At 35.1% G+C, this 24,464-nt stretch overlaps 1 protein-coding gene across 4 annotated transcripts in view; it reads left to right on the forward strand.

Moving 5' to 3' along the window:
- QPT (quinolinate phoshoribosyltransferase) overlaps positions 1-24,464 on the forward strand; it is a 202,779-nt gene that overhangs the window by 127,168 nt on the left and 51,147 nt on the right. For 2 of the 4 annotated variants that reach the window (XM_089819851.1, XM_089819853.1), the window contains 2 exons: positions 1,023-1,090; positions 1,206-1,692. In XM_089819851.1, the coding sequence (XP_089675977.1) occupies positions 1,023-1,090; positions 1,206-1,266 (129 nt within the window). In that variant the 3' untranslated portion in view covers positions 1,267-1,692. Of the gene's footprint in view, positions 1-1,022; positions 1,091-1,205; positions 1,693-24,464 lie in introns of those variants that run through there. The other 2 variants (XM_089819850.1, XM_089819852.1) reach the window with 1 other exon arrangement.

Here is a 24,464-nt window from a genome sequence, read left to right on the forward strand (position 1 = left end):
AAATCTGATGAAGTCATCGCACCTCACAAGAAGAAAAATGCCCTTACTCTGACTCATGCCTCTGGCACTATTCTATGGAAAATAAGAAACATAGTTACCCTCCAAACCATATTGTATAATGTAATTCAATATTGTTACACACTATAAATTTTCATTTTATAGACTGAATGCTTAATACATGTTTGCAAGTGTTGTACACTATGAAAAGATTAACTATCAAAAGTAAGATGTTCATCCAACAGGAGCCCATTTATTCAAACAAGAAAATCATAGCAATAGGCAAATTTAGCAGTCATATATTTATTTTCTCCTTCAGTCTTCCAGATGTTCCTGCTAAACTGTTCCAATTCCACGTGTCGGATTGAGAATTTTGCACAGAGATTACCCTACAATGAGTGGCTTCTTTTATTTCTTCATTCCCAATCACCATTCACAGTCAACAGACAAAGGTAAATATAAGGTACAATGCAGTTTAACCACCATATGTCCACCCTTTTGTTAATTAGGAATGTAGTTAAGTAAATGAAAATCTAGGGAAGACATATACTGCAGTATATGCCTGTTTGGTAGTTTCTGAGTGATGCACCGCGAAGACACTATATTTCTTTCTCTGGATGATTTTCTGTTGTTTAAACTGTAATTAATAATATTTTAAAAATGGCATACCATTCTTTGTTGGTTTTGGCGAGCTATAATTCTTGATAAGAGTGTATCTTTTTCTAACAAAATGAAAATATGCATTTTCTCTGATTTCATTGGACTTTTCTTTTACTCTTGATTTTTTTATAAATGAGATCCCATAACACTAAGCAGAACATTTTTGTTATATTCCCCTCTCCGCCTTTGCAAACATAATAATTTGAAGTATAACACACTAGTTGTGAGAATATTTGGCTTTATTTGACAATTAATATTGAAGGTATGTTTATAACTAATACCCTAATATTACTTTTTCTTCCATTGGATTTTCTCTTGAACCAACAAAGAATAATTATGGCCTAACAAACTTATCTGTTTGAAAGGCATCAGGAAATGTTACTCTCGACACTGTTGGAAAAATTGGAACAACTGGAGTAACCTTTATTTCCAGGTAACTCTTAACATTTAAATGCTTTTTAAAAAGAAAGTAACTAGTGCATATTAATGTTTTGCATGCATTTTCTTTCTTATTTGAAAATAAATGGAACACTACCTTATATATGCAGATATTTTTGTTTGAAAATAAATTGCAAGCTTGAATTAATACAATCAGACGGACAAACTTAGAATAGTGATCAATGTGATCACAAAAGTCTTGGAATTTCAGATTCGCAGGAAACAATCTCCTAGTTGTGAATAATATAATTTGAAGTAGATGTATGTTATTAACACGAAGGCAGTGAAAAATAAGAAATCGTATGTTTTAAACATTTTTTTTTTTTTTTTGAGATTTTTGTTATGGAGGCTTTGTTCTTATTGAGCACTTGCTTTTTTAGCTGTGTGATGGAACTTTAAATAAATGATTAAGTCAACATCATAATTGAGAAACAGGCCCTTAGAAAATGGACAAGATGATAAATTGCTTGTCGGTTGTAAATAATCCTTTGTTTAGATCTTGAACTCTAGAGACTTGTATAAGAAAATAAGGAGCTGGTAGTATGTCAGGTTTCTGTAATTAAAAGCTTTATCATTGTATATTTTACTAATTTATTATTTTGATTGTTTTATCAATCAATACTAGCATTATCCACTTTTTTTTTACACCAAAGCAGATTTGCTCCTTTTTCCTAATTTAAAAAAAGATAAATTCTATCTATTGAGCTAATTGTAAATAGTCAATGAAGTCATATATGCTGATAACATGGAAATTTTTCACTATGCTTTTACCTAGGTCATGAGTTGTTGTTTCTTCTAATGATTCTTATGCATAGTACAAAAAGAAATACTCAACAAATAATATGTAGCCTTGCCTGTCCCAACATTTCTCCTTATGGCCAAGTGGGGGGGTTTTGTGATGGGTGTCCCTGTCTTAGGCTAGGGCTGTTCGGGCTAGTTCTTGAATTATTCTCACGACCGTGAGTTGTGTGTAGATGAGGGCTGTTGGCTGCTGGGCAAGGGGCAGATCTGTTGTTGGGGGTTGAGAGTCCTCTCGGGCTGTGTTTTAGGGGGGTATATGTGGTGGCAGGTGGAGCTGTTGAATAGTTTTTCTATTTGTGGGTGGAATGGTGTAATGTCCCCTTTTTGGGACATTAAGGAAATATTAGGCCAACCCAAAATTATATTGAAATTGACTAATAGAGAACCTAAGGCAGAATTATTTAAGTCAATTTAATATTATAAAAGGGTTAGGATAAAAAGACAATTTGGCAAGAAGACAAGGGACAAGAGTGGAGACCAAAGAGTCAGAGCTCGATGCTTTAAAAGATGGAAGGAGACTCATTTTGAGCATGCTTGGATATTGAATTGATTTGTGGTTTCTCTAATTAAGAAAGCTTCAACCTCAATTCAGGGATCCTGAGGATGGAAACCTTCAGGCTCTTCTCAATGAATCAGATGCAAACTCGGTTCAGCTTGTGGTTCATTCTAACTAATTTTCCAATCTGACTGTTGCTACTGTACTATGATTGGATTTATGGTGATTTGTTATTGTATTGCCGATTATTATATTACAATAACTTGAGCATTTAAATCTGAAAATTTTGGGGTTATTTTCTGTTCTAAATTTGAAAATTGTTGCATGAAATCTTTTGTTTAAATTCTGGAAATTGTGTTGAAGAATTTGGTTAAATATTCTGGGAGGGATATTACAGTAGTATCAGAGCATTGATCCTGCCATCCTGCGGGGTTTATGCAGAAACAATTTCCCAAAATTTAATCATTTGTAGAGCCGAGAAATACTTATCAGAATTTTTTCAGAGCAGGGAAGACCATCTCAAGTTATGCTCTGAGCAACGATCCTACTATTGGCTAGGTTATAAACCATTTGTTATTAAGATTACTACTACAACTATTATATGGTTTATATTCAGAAGTTACGAAACACGATCATATTTGGAACGGACTTAGTAAAGCTCATTGAAATTATTAAGGCAAAAGTAGAATCAAGTCATTGATATTTAATCGAGACTTCAGAAACTTTCATTTTTATGTGCTGGAGTATTAAATTTTTGTCATGAGGATTCAATGTATTAAATCATTGGGCCTATTTTATAAAACCTGAGACTAGAAGATACAACTGCCATATTAAATAATTGACCGAGATTTATTTAATCAGACTCGAGTATAGTCTTGGAATATTTTTGGGCTGATTAAAATATGTGAAGCTGTCTCAAATAAATTCTGCATGCAAAGTCTCGACATATTCCTTAATAAGCACCAAAATAACAAGTATTGCGAATTGTGTGTCTGAAAATATTCCTGCAAGTTCTTAATACTGCAAATATTGTTATCATTGGTTTGCCCATTTGTAGTCAACCATGACAGTGACATATTTATACTAGTCGAATATTTGTGGACCAGCTATAGTTGTGAAAGTGTTGCAGAGTATATCTGAAGCGGAAGCCATAAGGAGTAGGAAATGCAGAATAAGAATTTGTGTCGTCGTTGTTATTTTTCAGGATCACTGCAAGTGTAATGGCACTGCCTATTAAGGTATATATTTTCCAAATGACAGCAATCTCTTATTTATATTGAGAATAAGCTATGAAGAGACATGTCCCTTCATGGGACATGTCTCTTCGATAATCAGATAATTAAAATAATAACAGATTTAATCCTAGTTATATAAATATATATAAATTATGTTAATTTCTCTCACATAACAATAAGCTTATATCTCAAATATAATGAACACAGATATATAAATTATATATCATATTGATATAATATTATTTAGGTTCATTGGACTAAAGCTATCAAACATCCACACTCCCTCTTAGGTAGGAAGAATAAACACAAGACGGATATTACACCATTGGTAATACTAGCATTTGCACCAAAAGGAGGTGCAATGGTTTCGCCAATAGTGATATATACTTTACAATATGCTGTAGAAGAAAAATAAGAAAAGTAAATTCTGAATCTTACTTTCATCTATGCGTTACCTCCAATCATGACTAAACAATGTCAATGACTTCGTTGAGAACTTTGTTTACAAGGCTTGCCTGTGTCCATATGTTCGTTGTGAGTATGATGCACCATCCATTGCAAAGTAGTTAGTACAAAGAAAAAATCTATGTACAGTCACTTTTTAACTAGGTTTATAGAGGATTTATTGAAGGTCACCATTAGCATAGGGCAACATCATGAGGGGCAAGGCACAAGCTTATTTTGGAAGGAGAGTGCTCTTCCTCTGAAACTGCAGTTGTTTTCCGAATGGCAATTGAGAAACACTTCACCTCACATCATCAACACACATTACAAATTCCACAGAGTCGTTCATTCAGTTTATAGCGCTACACTCTAAAGGATGGCCATACCTTGTAAGGATGCTATATTTTAGCACTAAGTAAGAGTAATGTAGTCCTATAAAAATAGTGTGCCCAAGTCACCAAACCATTAAATGGTTAAAATATATCCTTATGTAATATAACCTACAATTTCTTTAACATACTTCTTAAGGAAATGAGGTAACATAGAATTTTACTGGTAAGCATCTTATTTTTTATTTATTTTAAACAATGCTTTCCAATCTTATATTTGTAACAAATTATAAAACATCTAACTTTTGAGCTACTTTGAAATCAAATACCAGTTATGTGCTTGCGCATTATTCACCCTAATTGTGTATGTTTATTTTTGTGTGAATTTACTAAATATTTTCATATATTAATCTTAATTCATAGTAACAATATTTTAGTTCAGATAAGTATAGTTAAAATAATATAATATAGAAATCATATTTAATAGAGTAAAATTTTATTAATTTTAATATAATTGACTTGGAGATTTTTTAAGTTCTTAATTCAATTATTTATTCTTTTCTTATATCAACATTTTAGATAATACACTTATTAAATGAATGCTCTAAAATAATATCTATCTTCTTTTTCTAGATAAATATTAGTATGTGACTTTAAATTACTTTAATTTTATTACATTATATCTACATTGTTAATTTTATTGATATGAGTGACAAATCTTTTTATACTAAACATAAAATAAATTAATAATTTAAAAAAATTAGAATATAATCTATGTATTTAAAAGACAACCAAAATAAAAAATTAAATAATAATAATTATATATTTGTAAGCACTATTAAAATAAAATATAATTACCATTGCAACTAAGTTCGTTTATGGATTTTAAAGCAGAGATCAGAGGATTTGGAAGTGTTTCAAATAGGAATTGACAAATATTTCCATGAGTTAATTTGGAGCACATGTCAAGAATTGGTCAAGGGATCGAACTCCTACTGCTCCGGATTTAGACGGATGAATTTGGTACACATAAACCCGGGTGAACTCGTGAAACTCTCCCCCAAAATTTCATTTGCCTATCTACCCAGTCTAGTTGTTGGTCATCTCAGGATACAAAGACCTGCCCATAGCCAAAATTTGCTTCCACTCCATACTTGTTTTTTTCGTCCAATGTTAAATGAAAGGATTCTCTTGCAATTCCTTTCACCCTGTCCAAAAGAGACAAAGGAATTCTGTGAATACAGCCTAATACAAAAACTTCAGACGTTTTTAACAACCAAAATGGAATCAATCAATCTCTAATTTTTTCAAATTACTAAAAAGAAGAACAAACTTGCTATCAAAAAAGTAAAATAAAGAGAGTGAAATTCTTCTACTTTCCCATTGCATACATGCCTACTCAGTTGCATAAAATCAATTATCAGTGAAGGAGATTGGCATGGTAAATAAACTCTTTAAGTCAAAATATTAACTTTGAAACAACCCTTCAAAGTTCACAACTAAATAACTAAGATATCCTTTAAATTATAGCTTTGTGGACACATTCAAACCTTCTTTGCAGACTAGCACTTTCATTCTTGTGTTTACTAAGCCAATAACAATATCATATACCTTGTGTTTACTCACAATCCTCGATTGTTCTCATTGGTTGTATCCTTTTGCACTCTACATCATTTCTATCGGTACCAATTCGTGTCCTTTATTATTATTTGGTGTTCCTTCCCTTATATTCGCAAGTACAATATCACACCAGATTTCTTTGGTAGTCCACGTCACCTGATTGCATGACCAAGGACTTCCTCCACCATTTTGTAGCCCTTGACCTTATCAACGGGTTTGTATGCCCCACGCCACTTGATCAATGTACTGTGATGTTTGTGGCTAATGTATTTTATTTACTTTTCATTCTATTGTTCGGTCCTTTCTATTCACATTCCCTGATAATACTCACTCCTTCCTACTTCGTTGTCTACGTTTGCTGTTGATTTGTTTCTTCTTCCAAAGTTTACACAAACGTCTCCCTCTATCAAATTGCATTGTCGTCTAGTGCACGTAAGGATGTCAATTATATAGTTTCCTTACCAAGCAAAATGGGGACGATATTTCTGTCAATGTGAAGAACCGTGGATTAAATTTCCTCTCGCTTAATTTTTCTTGAAAAAGAATGTATTCCCAGAAATATTTGTCACGAGTCAACTCAAATGAACTTGGATTGTGACAGGTTCTTTGTAATTGCAAATTTCTCACCATTAAAATGTCTTCTGTAATGTATCAAATCCGCTTAGTTTTACAATTGATGACAATGTAGTTTCTATGTATAACTTCTCTCTTTTTTTTTTTCGTTTTGAATTTTCTATCACGACATTGCATTGTTAGACGACACTTTCACATTTGATGAACATAAGATGAATGGGGTATTTATGGTATCATGTCTTACAATATATAGAAGATTTTTTAAAGTTGAGTGAGAAAGCAGATGATAAAGTATGTCCCTAGGTACCAAACCTGATTGTATAGATGTCCTTGTACTCGGTTAGTTCACCTTCCAACGCACATACAAGAGGACTAGCACACAGATCACGGAATATGTTAGTGAACAGATTTGTCCTTTGGAAAGAAATGTAAATAATGACTCAATATGCCCAAAGAGAAGAACAAAACGTGCTAATAGTTGGATGAGTTATCATTGATTGATAACTCTTCTCTGATTTGAGAGTTATAACTCCCTCTTAAAAAGAGTTAGAATGAATTAGATGACTAGTTATCTCTTTTACCCAAAGACACGAAGGTTTACAGACATTCACCCATCAACATGGAATGAATGCGATTGTCGGATTTAAGAATAGAATAAAGTGAGGAAGAATAGAAAGAAGCCATACGACTAATCATTCAACTCCCCTTTACATCATAGAAAAATGAAGAAAACCAAAATATTATTCTACAATTATGAATAACTACAAGACTGAATTGAAAACATGAAAGCAATGACCAATCAGCAGCAATCCTAGAATTACACCTTCAGACCATACAATCTGATGAGCATAAACTGTTTTTATTATGAACTCATAATAAGAAATCCTAAGATTAACCTATCCCTATAATTACAAAGAAATACAAAGTAACAAATTCATTCCTCTGTCCTCTGTTACAATCAACCTTTACTAAAATGTCTTCTTCTTGTAGCCTTATGACCTGCAGAAAAAAAAGAACCCTTGAAAATGAGAAACCCGATCCAATAAATAGCCACTGTTGCCTCTTGCATATCGATGTTCTCTTTTGGTTCTAACAACCGATTCTTGGGAAACCACTTTTTCACTTTTCTTCCCCATAAATTCTTGTCATCCTTACAAATTCTCAACATCCTCGGATAGTTTGGAAATGAAACTAAACTTCATTGAAGATGGGTGCTCTATATGATTTTATAATATTATTCTTTAGCCATGAATTACCAAGTGTCTCCATATGCCTGAAATGAGCTTGATTAATCATGGAATAATAGTGCAACCATATTATCTTGCCACCTGTAGCGATTGAGCTAAGTCACTCCTACCAATGAGGGATTTTGTGTCATGACTTGGATCTACATATTACCATAACATGTCTGTTTGATATTGTTCCTCCCTTTGAACATGCCATGGATTTAGGAATATAGGTATACATGTATCTCTCAGGTTAAGAAGTAGTCTTTGAAGCCCAAGTGGGTTCATCCTCTCCAAACTACCTTTAAGCCTTGTTTTATCGGATTTCTCTTTGTGTATTCGCTTGATGCTTACCAAGCTCTTATCTTCGATGGGTTTGATTTTATAAGAATTATCTCAAACAGTTTACGTGCATCAATGAGCTTATTATCGTCACATTTGTATTATTCTCTTTGGCTTTACTCTTTATAAAGCCATTCACAAATTTGGATCAAATATAATTAACTCCTCGTTCTCAGCATCTAACTTCAACTTGGATGTTCAAATCTATCCCTATTCAAACGTACCTTAGATTTATGTTTCATTTTCAATCACCACATTATTAGTCATGGTGAGTCGCCAAGGAGGTCGGTGATCTCATGAATGTAGCTTTCATACTGTTAAGTTTTGAGCCTAATAAAATCAACAAAGATAAACAACAATATGAAAGAGCCAAAAACTGAAACAATAATCACCAGAATTACCTTGGGAAAACCCTCCTAGAATGAAGGGAGAAACCCAGCCACACAACAAAATATCATTATATTGATCATAAAAATTCAATTACATAGGTTTCCACTTGATTCATTTTCAATAAACCAAGCAATCATCTAAATAGATTGCATAAGACTCTTCACCTATCACACGAAGGTCTCTTTGAGTCACAAAAATAAGACTCTTCATTTTTCCACATATTGAACACTTAAGATTTCCATACGCATGACTCTTTCCATAATGTATGACACATGTCCTTTTACATAAAATAATAACTTAAATATGATTGCAAATGTCTCTTTCAGCTGAAGATGACCATAACGGTCATAACAAACAAATTTCTCTTTGATAAAATTAGAGATAAAGATCTCTGTCGCAGCTACAATCTTCAACTCTCTCTTTGCAAGAAAAATCTTTACTCAAGCATGCACACATACTTGCAATCAAAGATGATAAATTCACATGTTATCTTAGCATAACATAATCCACCGTAGTTACTTTATAAGTACATTGAATGAAGTCACACACATGACTTTCACCATGCCTACTTGCTAAGGGTAGAACAAACACTTTTATCTCAAAACTTCTTCTCAAGAAGGATACATTTCCACAATGCCTACTTGTAGAGGGTGGTCCACCATACCTACTTGCAGAGGGTGGAACGAGGATTTTCACCTCAAACTTCTCCCAAAGAAGAATACATTTCCACCATGCCTACTTGCAGAGGATGGTCCACCGTACCTATTTGTAGAGGGTGGAACGAGGACTTTCACCTCAAACTTCTCCCAGAGAAGAATGCATGAATAATCAAGAATTTCTCTTAATAGAGACTCCCTCTCAGTAGGGACAAATATAGTAACTGAGATTTTCTCTTAACATAGACTCCCTCTCAGTAGGGACATCTTTAATCACCAAAATAAGATGGCTAACTATTGCATAAACTTGCAAAGGGTTGGACATCTCCCTCTGTCACGTAATCTCCCTCTGAAGCTGAATAGTCTTCCTATGAATATGTATCACCAAGGCAATAGTCATCTCATTGCTTCTTTGTTGCACCCTGCAACCATGAGAGATATTAATAACTCATAACTATCAATGCTACAAGTAATCACTATTTTAAAAAATCAATATTCAAGAGATCTAATCATAAATACTTATCTCTCAACATCCATAATATACTCATAAAAGATCTATTACACGAAAGTCTCTTTGAGTCCCAAAAATAAGACCCTTCATATTTCCATGCGCATGACTCTTTGCATGATGTATGACACGTCTAACTTGGATTCGATCGCAAATATCTCTTTCAGCTGAAGATGACCATAATGGTCATAACAAACAAATTTCTTTCTGATAAAATCAGAGAAAGATCTCTGTCGCAGCTACAATCTTCAATACATACTCGATGAATCTCATTATTTTACAAAAATTGGGGATATTCCTCATGTCATCAACCAGGAGAATGATCTATGTCCTCCGTGTTTTGTCTTGTGGCTTAACAAGGACTTGCCTCAATAACACAATTCATCATCTGCAAGTTTATAGCTTGGTTGCGATCATGATGAAATGTATTTCTACCCATTGGATGCCCAATTCATGGCTTGTGTGAATTACCCAAGGTTCGGTCTCGTCTACATCTGCACTTGGGATTCGCTAAACAAGATTCACGATATTTGATAAGCTGGGGGCATAGAAGCTTGATGGGCTAGTATCGGGTTTCATCTTCACAAGCTCAAATCGTATTCTCACAAGTCTTCCAAACAATAGGGCATTTTGTCAAACAGATCATGAACATCCTCCTTTGTGATGAGAAATCTCCTTTATGGAAGTGCCCACAACATTCATATTTGAGAGATGCTGCACTAGAGTCCATATCTTCATGAAATCCGAGCTCAAATTTCAATTTTAGAAATGGATCCTTGTTGATTGTCTTCACAGTTGCAGTTGGATTATAGATTGAACCTGACCTTTCTTGATAAATATGAAGAAGGTTCTTAGGTACGTCGTGGCACACTTGGGCATCAACAACTTTACCACTTCCCCCCCTCAATACATGGGTGTTCATGTGGTGGTGGAATTTGAACTGAATGTCAATCTTCTTTATTTGTCAAAATACATTGCTTTGCTACTGATGGCTAGTCTCCTCCGAATCGAGAGCCTGAACATAGAGACAATCTCGGGTCGGTTTCTGATACACCTAGATGTTTGTATATTAGCTTAATCCCTTATTTGATGAACTAGTGTCATAGACTTGAAATTCCAACATCATTGGTGCCACTAGACTTGATGAGAGATATCCTCCTTTTATAATGAATACGCGGGGATCCACATAACAAGGCTTTTATGTGTCGATCGTTAAATTGGATAATGCCACAATGAATTTACAAGCAATGTTGTCTATTGCTGTACCTGGTCAGTTATCAAGGAAGTTCACACTTTTCTTCTAAAATCAATTGTAAACATTTGATGATAATGCCGACTGCACATCTCATGGAACTCATTGCCTTAATGTCCATGTAGATACAATGATCTTCAGAGGAACATCTTCTACATATAAGGCTAAGAGGAGGTCTGATGAATGTTTCCTCAATGGTCAGGGTATTAAACAATGTGCTAAATTCTTCATCTTTAGACCAGCAAATGTGTGCCTATGCTTCGGGATTCAAGCCATTGATTGGAATTTGTGAGCATTCGCACTTTGAACAGTCACACTGATATCTTCGAATCTTGACTTTTGGATTTGCAAGCTCAGTTTTTGAAATTTGAACTTGAACTGCAAATCTGAACTGGCCGCCTGTGTTTTCAAACCTGACCTTTGAATTTCTATCTTGAGAGCCTTGAAGTTGAACTTCACTTAATCAACCAATATGTGCTTTGAAGCTGAACTTTGGATCTGCACCTGAACTTCTGAACTATTAAACTGCTGAATCTGCATCCTTGAATTTGTAGATGCTGAGCCATCGAATTCTGAACCTTGAACCTGAATTCCCAAATCAATGAACTTGCATTCCGAACTTTGAACTTTGAACTTCAGGGTTCATGTTCAAGTTCAACGCGATCCCAGAACACTGCTTCTTCGTAGATCAAACTTTACAAAGGAATTGTTAGTAACAAAAACTGACAAGAAACTGAAACCATTTCCCCACAGGACCAATTTGCAAAGGTTAAAACTCGGGTGCTGAAAGCATGCTTACAGAATATATTAGTGTCATTGTTTATTTCCTTTCCTTGGGCCTTCTCTTACTTATGTAAAGTATATCCTTATTTCACCAAGCAGCCTTGCAGATAATCTCCCACAAATCTGGCAGTCTACAAACTCTTAGTGATATGAAGTTGTGAGTCGACCAAAATAGATGTACCGGTATAAATCTCATGCAACCTAAATCTGCTAATACTTTGAACCTGGCTCTGATACCATGTTATTTTTCAAGATCGCTGCAAGTATAATGGCACTGTCTGTTCAGGTATATATTTTTTGAATGACAACAATCTCTTATTTATATTGAGAATAAGCTATGAAGAGACATGTCCCTTCATGGGACACGTCCATTCATTAGTCAGGTAATTAATATAATAACAAATATAATCATAGGTGTATATATATATATATATATATATATATATGAATTTCTCTCACAACACAATAAGCTTATATCTCATATATAATTATATACAGATTTATTCGATTGAAGCTATCAAACATCAACAACCATGCTTCCTTCTAGTGTTGTTTAAATTTCAGGATGCTTCTAGAAATGAAAACTTGAACATCAAATCACCTCTTCATTCATGTCTTCTATGTGAAAGGTGACCCCAACCTGGACATAAACAGCCACAGTAATGCCAATACATAGACAAGTGTCACACAATTAAGAGTGTGGTTACATTTACAAAATGGGAGAAGCTTAACTGAGGGAGAGAGTCTTCATTCTGGCATCGACTGGTGAAGGAATAATGCAGCAAAAAATATTTGGTATTGTCAAGAGCAATAAATTCCAAATTAGCAAGATTTATTGACAAGACATAAGGTTTGTGACCATATTGAATTGTTTATTGCCGTCGGGAAGATTGAAAGGTGAACAATATAGAATTGGATCAAATATTTTAATTGTTGTCAAAGAAAATTTAAGGTTTAGGTTGTGGTTTGCGTTTCATAAAAATCTTTGGGTCCTACTTTGGAGAATGCTATCATTTGTAAATGTTCAAATATACTTCTTGATGAGGCGATGATATTGTAACGCTTTAAAATTCAGTGCTTGGAATTGATAGTGAGAAGAAATACGAACAAGGAGAAGTGAGCTTTACAAATACACTAAACTGAGGTCTTCCTTTCCTTCGTCAAGGGAATTTGGCCAAGTATTGAGTTTGAATAATCAACATCGACAACTGTAGGCAAGTGTCCAACCAAGGTAAGGCCCGCCTTCGCCATTGAAACACATGCTCAGGGATGGAAGGATTGTTGTGCAGACTTGTTAGGAGGAGTTTGTTATTCATTGTGAATTAGAAAGAAATTACCAGTTGTGTGAGTAACATCAAAGGAAGAGGCTGTTAATTATTTTCGTTCCTGAAGATGAAGATTTTAAGCTCGTACGAAATTTTGGTGCGATCTTCATAGTGTAATGTAATTAGATATATTAAGGGAGGCCATGTTTACTATTGGGGTGTGAGAAATATTAAGGGAGGGACCAAATTTATTAACTTTACAAAATATCGCAGATGCCTGGGCATTGGTTCGAAAATTCAAATTAATCATTTATGGTCGGCGACATATAAGTTTTTTTTACTATGAGATGACTCAGTTGAGCACGTAGTGTAACGTTGGATTAAACTGAAGGAAAATGGTAATGAATGGGAGATTGCAGGAAGTCGTAAATTAATGGAAGTTTGAAGAAACAGTGTTGAGCTTGAGCTAGACGGAAGTCTTTTATTGTTGAGAAAAGTTAGAAAAAAAATTGAGGCATCTGTGTTTGCATATGAAGGTTTTCTCATACAAAGAGTGATTCCATGTTCTACAGAAGTCTATCATCATGTCATTTAGTATTTGATGCAACAATTTCTTTCAAGAAGATTTAAAGATCAAACTTTGTAAATGAATTATTCTTGCTAGTAATAGTTGGAGAGCCGTTTTGCATTTTATGTGAATCTGGGCTTTCAACGACAAGAAATATTTTTAAGTTTCTGCCTGGGAATTCCTTTACCTCTGACCCTGTGAGGCATCGGGGTCTTCATGAGAATGTAATGCTTTGAACGAGACTCTTCATATTGACAAATTCTACAGTTGACAAGAAGACAATGCTCTGCATAGCTTTTTTTCTCATGGGAGCGACATAAGTTGTAAGACATTGGTCCGTCCAGAAATGATCACTGCATTAATGCATTGGTCTGTAAAATACAACATTCACAGGGAAATCTAATAAGAAATTGAGAGTCCAGTTCTCCTAATTGGTGAAGATTGCAAATGAATTGTTTTGGTATTGCCGGACTGTTGGAGACAAAATTGGTGACAAGTCAGAATTGTTGAAATTCATCACACTGGGTCAGAAATATACCTTTCATTCTATATGTTGAGATTATATGAGATCATTTTCTATGCATGAAACCTTCAGTTGCATAACTTCTTGAGTCATTCCAGATTGATGTTATTCTTTGATTGCAAGAAGTTTGTACCCTTGGGTTGCTCTGTAATTAGAAGACTAGTTGCAGAATTGAATAATAATTTGCCATACTGTGGAGTGGAAGGTTATGGCAGTTGTATAATTAGAAAGGTCATTTGACTAGTAGATAAAATCCTTTTTCTTGAGGTAAATTCAGTGCATCAGAATTGGAGGCAAAACACAATTTAAACTATGGAAAGTCTGAAAATTGAACTCTTTTCAAAGGATTTTAATGACACATTCAATGGTAAATAGCTCAGGGATTTACAGAGGGAAATCGAAATAGGCAATTGGCCATATGTGATTGGCTTACAATTGAAGTCCATGGAAATCCAAGATGGTGTTCTCTTCAAGCTAGAAGAACTGGAAACAGATTTGTCCAAAGTGGACAAGGCAGATTGTAGGCTTCTTAATTGGGCTCTACAAACCTCAGTGATTGCTTTGGTTCAACACAAGTATATGGAACATCAAATAAAGATGTTAAGACTTACAGTGGCTTCATGTCTCAGTGAGATCACATGGATAACTGCACCTATAGCAGCTTATAATGATGATGTGTTGAGGAAAGTTTGCAGCTATTGGTCAAGGGCTTTCAAGGATTACATGATAACAAAGGCCTTACCTTTGTTAAGAGGATTAAGATCCTAGAAATCATGTCAAAATATTTTTTTTTGTTTCTGGATTCGATTGTGTATGTTTTTTTAACATCAATTTTTCGGATCACACTCCATGATCCATCACTAGGATGAGAGAAGCAAGAATAAAATAGTAAAATAGAATAATTTGTTCTTGCTTCTCTCATCCTGATGATGAATCACAAAGTGCGATCAGAAACATTGATGCTAAAAAAACATATACAATTGAATCCAATTTTTTAAATTTTATTTCAAATGGATTGTGGAAATTTGATAATGTTGATTTATGTCAAAAGTCAAAGCATTTATCATTATGATTGACCTTGAATGCAATGATCTAATTCACCACATGTTTCAGTGCTTCTTAGCTGAAATCAGGAAGCATCATTCAAATAATGTTAAGACCTGCATGCATACTGTGATATCCTTAATCCTAGATGAAAATGATGGTATATGCAGACAGTTGCGATCAGATTTGTTGGCCATTTGGTATCATCCATTGCTTACAAGTTCTCAAAAAGATTGATTGAGCACCAAATTGACAAGTTCAAGAAGCACATGTCAAGAAATGAATTAATTTTAATGGGTTTACAAGTTATAGAGACACACAAGAAAAGTAAAAATTAAATGAGAAGAGAGCAGATTTATTTTACATGCCAACAAACTTGGACACTAAATCATGTTTGTAAGGATTATAATGAAGATAAGACAACCAAAGAATTCTAGGCCAGCTTTGAAGAAGATCTAAATCTCAAAACTTTGCCCTTACAAAGCACAAACGCTGGAATGGGTTATGCATCTCCATATTGGTGACTTGGAGGTGGTTATAGCCAAGCAACTTGAGGAGGATGGTTGTATTTAAGGAGAGATTTTTTTCGGAAACCTCACCTGATGACAATTTGCTTGAAAATTATGACATGACAGCTACTTTGTCATTGCATACAGATCAATTAAACATGAAGCTTGAAGACTACCATGACATTTGATGACATCTTCGTGAGGAGTGATGAATCATGTGTTTTTTATGACCACTCACTATTATATGATAGATATTTTGAGGGACAATAAAAAACAAACTTTTAGGATGGCGGTGCTTTGGATGACCAACTAGAAAATGAATGCCAGAGTGACGATGATTCTTTGAAAAATCAGCTGAAAGTCACTGAAGATATGATTGTTGCAGCCTTAGTATGCTATGACAACACTCATAGGACCATTGATGATCTTTGCAGTGAGGCAAAAATGGGGAAGAGTCAAATGGAATTGGGAAGTGATTCTTATGTTGCTGGTTTACCTGGGTCAAAGTAGCCTTTGAGTCTTTGAAATTAGATAATTTATGTTTACTTTCAGACAGGGATCACATCTTAAAGGTTGCCAGAAAATATGCTAAAGAATTAAGGAGAAAAGATGATGAGATTAATAAACTCGATGGGGAGCTTAATGCTACTCATAAGGCATTGGATAATACACGGATTGCCCTGCCTGAAGCTGAAAATCAGATTTTTATCACCAATCAATGTAGGGAGCAGGAGATCACAAGAAAGCATAATTTTTTCCAAGAAGTGATTAAGGAACATAACATTCAAATGACCTATGACTTGGGTAGCTGCCCAAAGAATTTGTTGGCACTGTTGGAATGTCAAGATAAGATGAGAAAAATTTAGTTGGTTGACAATTGTTTACTTGAGATGGATGCTGATTTCACTTTTGATAATTTGGTTTTTGAATTGAATGAGGAAGATCATACGGATTCACATGACAATGATGGGATTGATTGCAGCTTTTGGGACCTAGGTACATGAACTGATGTTGGAACTTGGTCATAGGACTACAGTGATGGGATGATTTCCAGAGAAGTTGGTAGAAGTATACACATCTATTTCCACGATCAAATAGATAGACTGGTTTGGGACCTAGGAGTAGACAATATAAGTGCTTTACTTTTGGCATTTATGACGAGCTTCTACACGGTTTTGGGCTTGGAGCAGTTGTAATCAGAGCAACACATCAAACAGGTGCAATAATATTTCTTAGGTTGGCATGGGATATGGGCATCTTATTGACATATGAGTTGTATTCTTCTTTGGGTTTTCACAACATGGCTTGTCATGACTTCAAAGTTGCCCTTGTGGGCCACAGAGATGCTAACAAATGGATATGGGATTTGGGTATTGGTTTATGGACTCATGATCGCTTGAGGGCAAGCAATCTCGAGGAGGGAGGACTATAATGTCCCTTTTTTGGGACATAAAGGAGATATTAGGCCAACCCAAAATTATATTGAAATTGACTTATAGAGGAACTAAGGAAATATTATTTAAGTCAATTTTATATTATAAAAAGGGTAAAATAAAGACAATTTGGCAAGAAGGCAAGGGACAAGAGTGGAGGTTGAAGTCACAACTTGATGCTTTAAAAGATGGAAGGAGACTCATTTTGAGCATGCTTGGATATTGAATTGATTTGAGGTTTCTCTTGGAGAAATTAAGGAAGCTTCAACTTCTATTCAAGGATCCTGAGGATGAAAAACTTTAGGTTCTTCTCAACCAAATAAACACAAAGCCAGTTCAATGTGTGGTGGATTCAAGACGGAGTTCGCATTGCATATGCAAGTTCATCCTAAGTAATTTTCCAACCTGATTTTTGTTATTGTACTAAGATTAGATATTGGTGATTTTTTATCGTGTTACTGATTATTATAATACAATACATTTAATTCTGGAAATTTTAGGGTTATTTTCTGTTCTAGATCTGAAAATTATTGTGTGAAATGTTTTGTATAAATTCTGGAAATTGTGATGAAGAATTTGGTTAGATATTCCGTGTGGGATATTACAAGTGGCGAACCTTTTGGAGCTTTTTTGCAAGCTTTTTTGTGCTTTGTTTGGTGGGGATCCTTTCCCCTAGGCTTGCTATTTTGTTTCTAGCTTGTTGTGAGCTCTTGGTTGTTTTTTTCTCTTGCGTGAGCCTTGAATGGCTTTGAGAGGAGGTTTCTATGGAGGATCAAGCTTACCTTTACAGATGTTGTGGTTAGATACAGTCTTTCTCGACACATGCATAAGAAATCTATCTTTGGTGTGGATAAAAATGGAACGGGAGGAAGTTTTCAATTCGGAGGCTTCAAGCCTCCAAAAGTCAATGGATGCCTTGCAAGGAGTGACCATATGCCTGTCCTTGTGATTCGGCCTAATTTTGTTGAGGAGGATATCAATTATCTGTCTAATCGTGCTTTAATCTAAGTTCATGGGCATTTGGGTGTCCTTTCCTCTCTTAGGATTGTAGACTCGATGCACATGGAACCCAGAGGGAGAAATGGAAGTGTTGCTAGCAACCAGTGGTTTGTACTTCATGATTTTCCCATGCATGCCAAATAGGAACAAGACTTTAAAAGGGAGCCTCAATTTTTGCAATCAAGTTTATCACTTCATTAAAACAATGACATGCTTGTAACGTACAAATTTTCCCAATCTAATTTTAATCTTGAATCAAACTGGTTTCCTATTTCATTTCACATGATTATGGTTTCCATCAACTGTTTTAAACTGAAATAAGAAACTACTTTCATTATATACATTACATAATCTACCGAGTTTCTGAGATTACAATACATAAAACTGCATTTTCAGCTGAAAGTAAATAACATATATATCAAAACACAAAATGAGATATTATATAATGCAATCATTTAACTACTATTAAATATTCAACTGAAAGATGTTCTTGAAAAGAAATATCTATCAAATTACAGATTGAAATAATTGCGAACATTTAACTTTTTCTAATTAAAGTAATAGCTATTTGTAAATAAATGACTTTCATCTTGAAATGAAATAACTAAACATTCAGAGGTTTAAAGAACATACAATATAATTTTAGAAACTTCTTTTATTTGTTGTCCAAGCCCTGGCTTTAGTGAGAGGAGAAGCATTCACATAGGCTTAACCTCCCAACCTCAAACCATTACTTATCCCCACTTATTCTAATTTAATAGAATGACCCTTCCTACCTCAGGATCAGGCTTGGGATGTTCATAAGTCCAGCCATCAGAGTATTCAAGTGAGTTGAAGTCCCAACAGTTATTTGCCAAAAAAATTGAAGCGTCTGGACAATCAACAAAGATCACTTGTTCGACAATTCAGCCTAATTCCACCTTGGCCAAGGTTTTCAAAATTGGGTCTACAAACCCAATCTCCACCACTCGGCTTGACAACATATTGCGTAACTAGAACATGCATGAGCTATTGTAGTGTTTTAATTTATTATTCACATCTGATGTCTTTTTTTTCTGTACAAACTCTCATCACCTCCTCACATCTTAGGCTACCATGCCAGTGATTCCCAAGTGCTCACGAGTCATATCCACCATACAGCTCTTCACCTTCTATGGTATTATCGCTGGTGAATTTCTCAGTGTGGATTATAATTACCATCTTAGTATGATAGAAAGAATGTATTATGTTCTGATCAAATTTATTATACAAGATTATTGTGGTATATTCAAGGTTGATACTTCTAAAGTAAGATCAAAGATTATCAAAGAGATTTGAACAGAATGATTGAACAAGATTCTTCTCTTAATTAAATCGACTTCAAACTTGAAAGGAAAAAGGGTGGCTTCAGTATTTAATTAAAACGTATCACATCCTCATCTTAAAATGATTTTATTCAGCCGGGTTCCATCGATTAGCCAGACTTACAGTCGGCAAAGCAAATGATTAAGATTATGCATAAATGTTCGATAGCTCATGCAATTCATAGCAAAAGAAAGTATAATAAACTTGCAAAGGAAAAATACTCTTACGTGACTGATCTTGTCTTTTGCTGCGGCAAGATATAGACTGAGCTTGACTTTGGTTTGTAGCTCTGAAGACGGAAGAGTAGCATGTACAGGAAATAGAAAACAGGAGGTATTTCGCAGATTAACTCTTTCATAGGTGTGAGTCGGAAATCATCAAAAAATAGAGGGAAAAGGTGTATGTATTCGGTGAACTTGTCAGTCTCTATTAAAAGGTTTAATTTGACTCATCGGCTTCCAACAGTTACAAGATTCTATTCGAAGCCATTCAAATCGATTTAAAGGAAAAAGAAAGGAGGGAAGGAAAGAAAGAAAGAAAATGAGGAGTTTTTAAAAGTTATAATTATTTTATTATTATTATATTTTCTCATCTATGCTAATGTGTACGTAATGATAGGGTGGCATCATTGGATTATTATTTATAATGTAATGGTGTCATCTTATTATTATTTACATATGATCATATTTGAGAATGTAAAATAATAATTAAATAATATTAACATTTAATACTTCTTTAAAGGTAAGAATTTATGTTTATTTTACATTATTTATTATAATGTTCCACTTATAGCTCATGTGGTTCCACCATGAAATATGTTGCCAAGTCCTAGTAACCTTGCCAAGATAGTTTTAGGTCAAACTTGTCGATTCTAATGATTGAACTATTCGACCATCCCCTTCTGACGAACCTGTTTAGCAATGCTTCCCCTCTCTCTTCAGTCTTTTTCCTATAATCATTCAAAACAACATTCTCGCCAAGACATCAATTCAAGATTTATAAATTGCTAATTCAAATCATCAAGTGACCATTAGGGATTTTATCAATGTTAGAATAACTAACTCTACATGTTCATCGTATATACAACGACTATAATTAACTAACTTACTTTCACATGATCATGAATAAATTGATACAACGGCTATAATTTACTAACTCACTTTCATATGATAAATAAATCAATACAACGGCTATAACTAACTAACTCAATTTCACACGATCATGAAGAAATAAACAATGGCTATAATTAACTAACTCAATTTCACATGATATTGTTTCGTTAAATCAATGGCTATGTTCAACTTAAAATTTAGGGCGAAGATTTGGGATGTAACAATGTTGGCTTCAACCTTATAGAAGAACTTCCATTGTGGTTTCTTGTTTGGGTGAGGCTTCCGAAACGATACCTTATATCTTGTGTGGTAGTGCAACTTGGCAAGTTAGTGGGTTCTTCAAAACAAACTATGGACAAAAAGGTAATCACTAATTCTCATGCTTGTATTAAATTTATTTGATTAAGCCTCTTCCTAGTTGAATGGAAATTTTGTTGGGCTTGAATTCATGGATTCAATACTAAGATTATGAATCTTTATCATTTTGTTGTCATATCAATCACGAGTGTGGACATTTCTAGAGAATGTTACCTAAATCAAACCTTATGGGAGCATCTAACACTGGAACAACTTGGTCAACTACCGCATATGACAAGTGGAAGTCTGTTATGGTGGACAATAAGGAGGGCTTTATTCCAGTTAGGATCTATAACAAGCAAAGAGGTATAAAGAGTACTTTTAGTAGTAAGCAATCTGATGATATTGTTAATAGGTTTGATGTTCTAGAGGATTTAGATCAGTTTGATGGGGCTATTACAAACTTCTACATTGGACAAGATCTTCTAGAGAACGGAGATCCAAATGTTGAAAGGGGCATTTTTGTTCAATTAGGATCCTAGGAGGATGGTTTAGTGGTGCAAATGGAAACAAACATCCTATTGGGGGCTTCAGGTGATTTGGAGACATAACAAAATGAAAGATGGGCAAGGCCTCAGCTACTTTGGGACCAATATAGGGAAAGTCTCAAGATGGTAATAAAAGGAACTCCCCTTGTTTTAGGAATCCACTAGAAAGATCTTATGAAAGGTGCCCTAGAGCAGCCTCCAAAGGTGGGAAGGAAAAAATATTAGAAGGTGAAGCTAAATGGTTTGATATTAGTGGAGTCTAGCTCTATGAAGACATTGATTCCCTTTTCTCTCCTTTCTAGAAATGATTATTCTTTAATGGAATTGGAGGGGGTTAAATAACATACTTAGACAAAAAGCAATTGAAGAGTTCATCAATTCTCATTTGACTTGATCTTTATTCAGGAAACTAAGTTATGTAATGATGGTACGTAGGTTGAACACGACAGAAAAAAATTGGGCTAGAATTAATTGTCAATGCATTAGGGCTCACAGAAGCTTTGGGTGTATGGCTTTGTTGTTAGGTTTTCACACCATTGCCCCCATGAAAATAGGGCCCCCCTCTTTTTTCTTTAGTAGGAGTATACAGTTTTTAGGGTCTTAGATAGCAATAATTTCAAATTTTCAATCCTTAGTGGGAGGTGAAATCGAGTTTGATGAGAAAAGATTGGCATCAACTTTAGACAAACCACACGTAGCTAGGAATCAACTTCAACACCTTCCAAACCCATTTTGATGTGCTTTAGAGAGTGTAGAGGAAACCAAAAATGACTAATTTTTGGCATCAAGAGCATAGGGCAGAATCTTGGAGGCAAGGTGGAATTTGCCTGCCTCCCACGATTTTCTCCGTTTAAAATTTGTGCAATTCAGCCTTTGGGTGATGAAATGATGTAAGCTGGAGTGATAGGAGTGAAGTTAGAAGTTAGCCGATGAGGACAAAGGGGAAAAGAGTGATGTTTGATTGAATTGAAAATGTGGAACCCTTGGGTAGTGGTGGAATCTGCCCCCTACCTAGGAATTTTGTCCTCTTGGCACCTTGATTCCCACCCCATCAAGCTATGGGCTTTTTCACACCTTGATGGCATAAGATTGAATTCGATGATATTAGGGTGAAATCAGTGGAGTTTTTAGGCTAGTTTGAAGCTCTCAAGAATAAAAGAGAAAGGATTCTTCTCTTGGTCCAAGATCTGCTCCTATGTGACGGAGATGAGGCAAAGTTCAAGCCTTAGATTTGGATAAACTCAATTTGGCAACAATGGAAGCTAGGCTAAGTCTGCGAAATGAAGTTTGATATAACATGATGAGTGCAGATTCCTCTTGGCCTATAAATTTCTGTCTTGTGTTTAGTGGCCCTAAAACATGAAGCATCCCTTTCTAATTTGCAAGGTGGTCAAACAAGATGAGCAATGCAATGATGGGGCAAGGTTTAGATGATAATATGAGCTGACGAAGAGTAAGTCTAAGGAAAATTCCCCAAGGCAGGGTTGAATTTGCCCAGCCTTGAGGAATCTAGAATTTATCTCATACTTTAAAACTTGCCTCCCCTCCTAAGCAAAGAAAATATAGCATTAGGGCCTTGGATTCAAATTAAGTCCAATTGGATGGTAACCTGATCTGGAGAACAAGAAACTATAAAGATTTGATTGAGTTTTCTGAGGTCAAGATGGATGTAAGGTAAAGAATGTGAATTCCTCTTGGTGGGCTAATTTTTGCCTTGAGTGTGGGGTCCCAAACATGACACAGTTTCTTCTAAAATGCAAGATAGACCATTAACATGAGGTAATAAAGTAGTTGGCCAAGCCAAAATGATAAGGATGGTGGTCGTCAATGAAGTGGTTTCAGAAAAATCCTCAAAGGCTGGAGGGTTCTACCACCCTAAGAAGATTGTATACTCTCTTTTCTTTGACCTCCGCCCAACTCAACAACAAAATCCTCCTACCTGCCTCAATTCCACCCAGCTCCTATTGCATAAAGGTCCCGCCTTGCAGATGGTGATGATGGATAAGGTCTTTGATGCTTAAGTGTTAAGAAGTGATGGACATTCTAAATTGAGAAAGAAAATTCTTCTATGGAGGGTGGATTCTGCCCTTCCATGATGATTTTATCCTCCCACACTCCGAATCTCCATGTCTTTTATGAGGCTTGGTTTGAGATTAACAAGGCAGTGACCATGATTGGAATGAAAGAAAATATTTAAATATCATTAATTCTTTTGACAAGTCGGCCTTATTGGGGAAACAGATATTCAATAAGACATTTTATTGGCCAATTATAGCCAAAGACGGCCAGCCTTGAGATAAGTGCCTCCAAACCTATTCAATGCCTATACGAAGAGGATGATATCAGTCCATTTGAAGATCAAACCAAAGCTATTTTTACCTCTGCATTTGGGCAGCAAGGTATCTCCTTTGTTGAGGCAACAATCTCATCAATCTGAGCATCACAAGGGGTCGATATAGGGGTAATTTAAGGACAGAAGTCTCTTTTGAAGAATGAAATCTGAACGGTGAAAAGAGAACGAAAATCTGGGGATGCCATGTATTGCCAAGACCATTTAGAGTCCAGATTTTTCGTGATATTTCATTTCAGATTGTGATAACAAGATGATTTTATCAAAAAACAGTTGGAGCTGAAAATTTGCAAAAGAAAAAGGTCTGTTCTTGAGGTTAAGGAGTTTCATATTGACTCTTTGATGTTAATACAATTGTTTCATGAGGACTTTCAGATTTCCTTTTCTTTGCTTTCTTGAAGTTTAATGCCTTTTCTTTCTTGTTTCGCAATGTGAGTAGTTTAAGGGAGAAGTTAGGTGGCAAAGAGATTCTCAAGACTCCAAACAAGCTCAACCTCAAACATCCAAGTTGCAAGATCTATAAGACAGATAAAGAAAGGAGCCTTGCATGCCCTAGATGCGTAGAAAGGCCATGAAACACTGAAAAGTGGCCTGTCATGAGTTGCAGAAAAAAGGTCACATAATTGGACGTCGTCGCGGAAAACATGACCACAAATAGAGATCGTGAGAGCCATAGACAATGGAGTTGAAGCTGCTGTCATTTTTTCAGAAAAAACAATAAG

The sequence above is a fragment of the Cupressus sempervirens genome, chromosome 3, assembly GCF_028749045.1.
Source record: "Cupressus sempervirens isolate cs-2001-9-10 chromosome 3, ASM2874904v1, whole genome shotgun sequence".
NCBI lineage: Eukaryota > Viridiplantae > Streptophyta > Pinopsida > Cupressales > Cupressaceae > Cupressus > Cupressus sempervirens.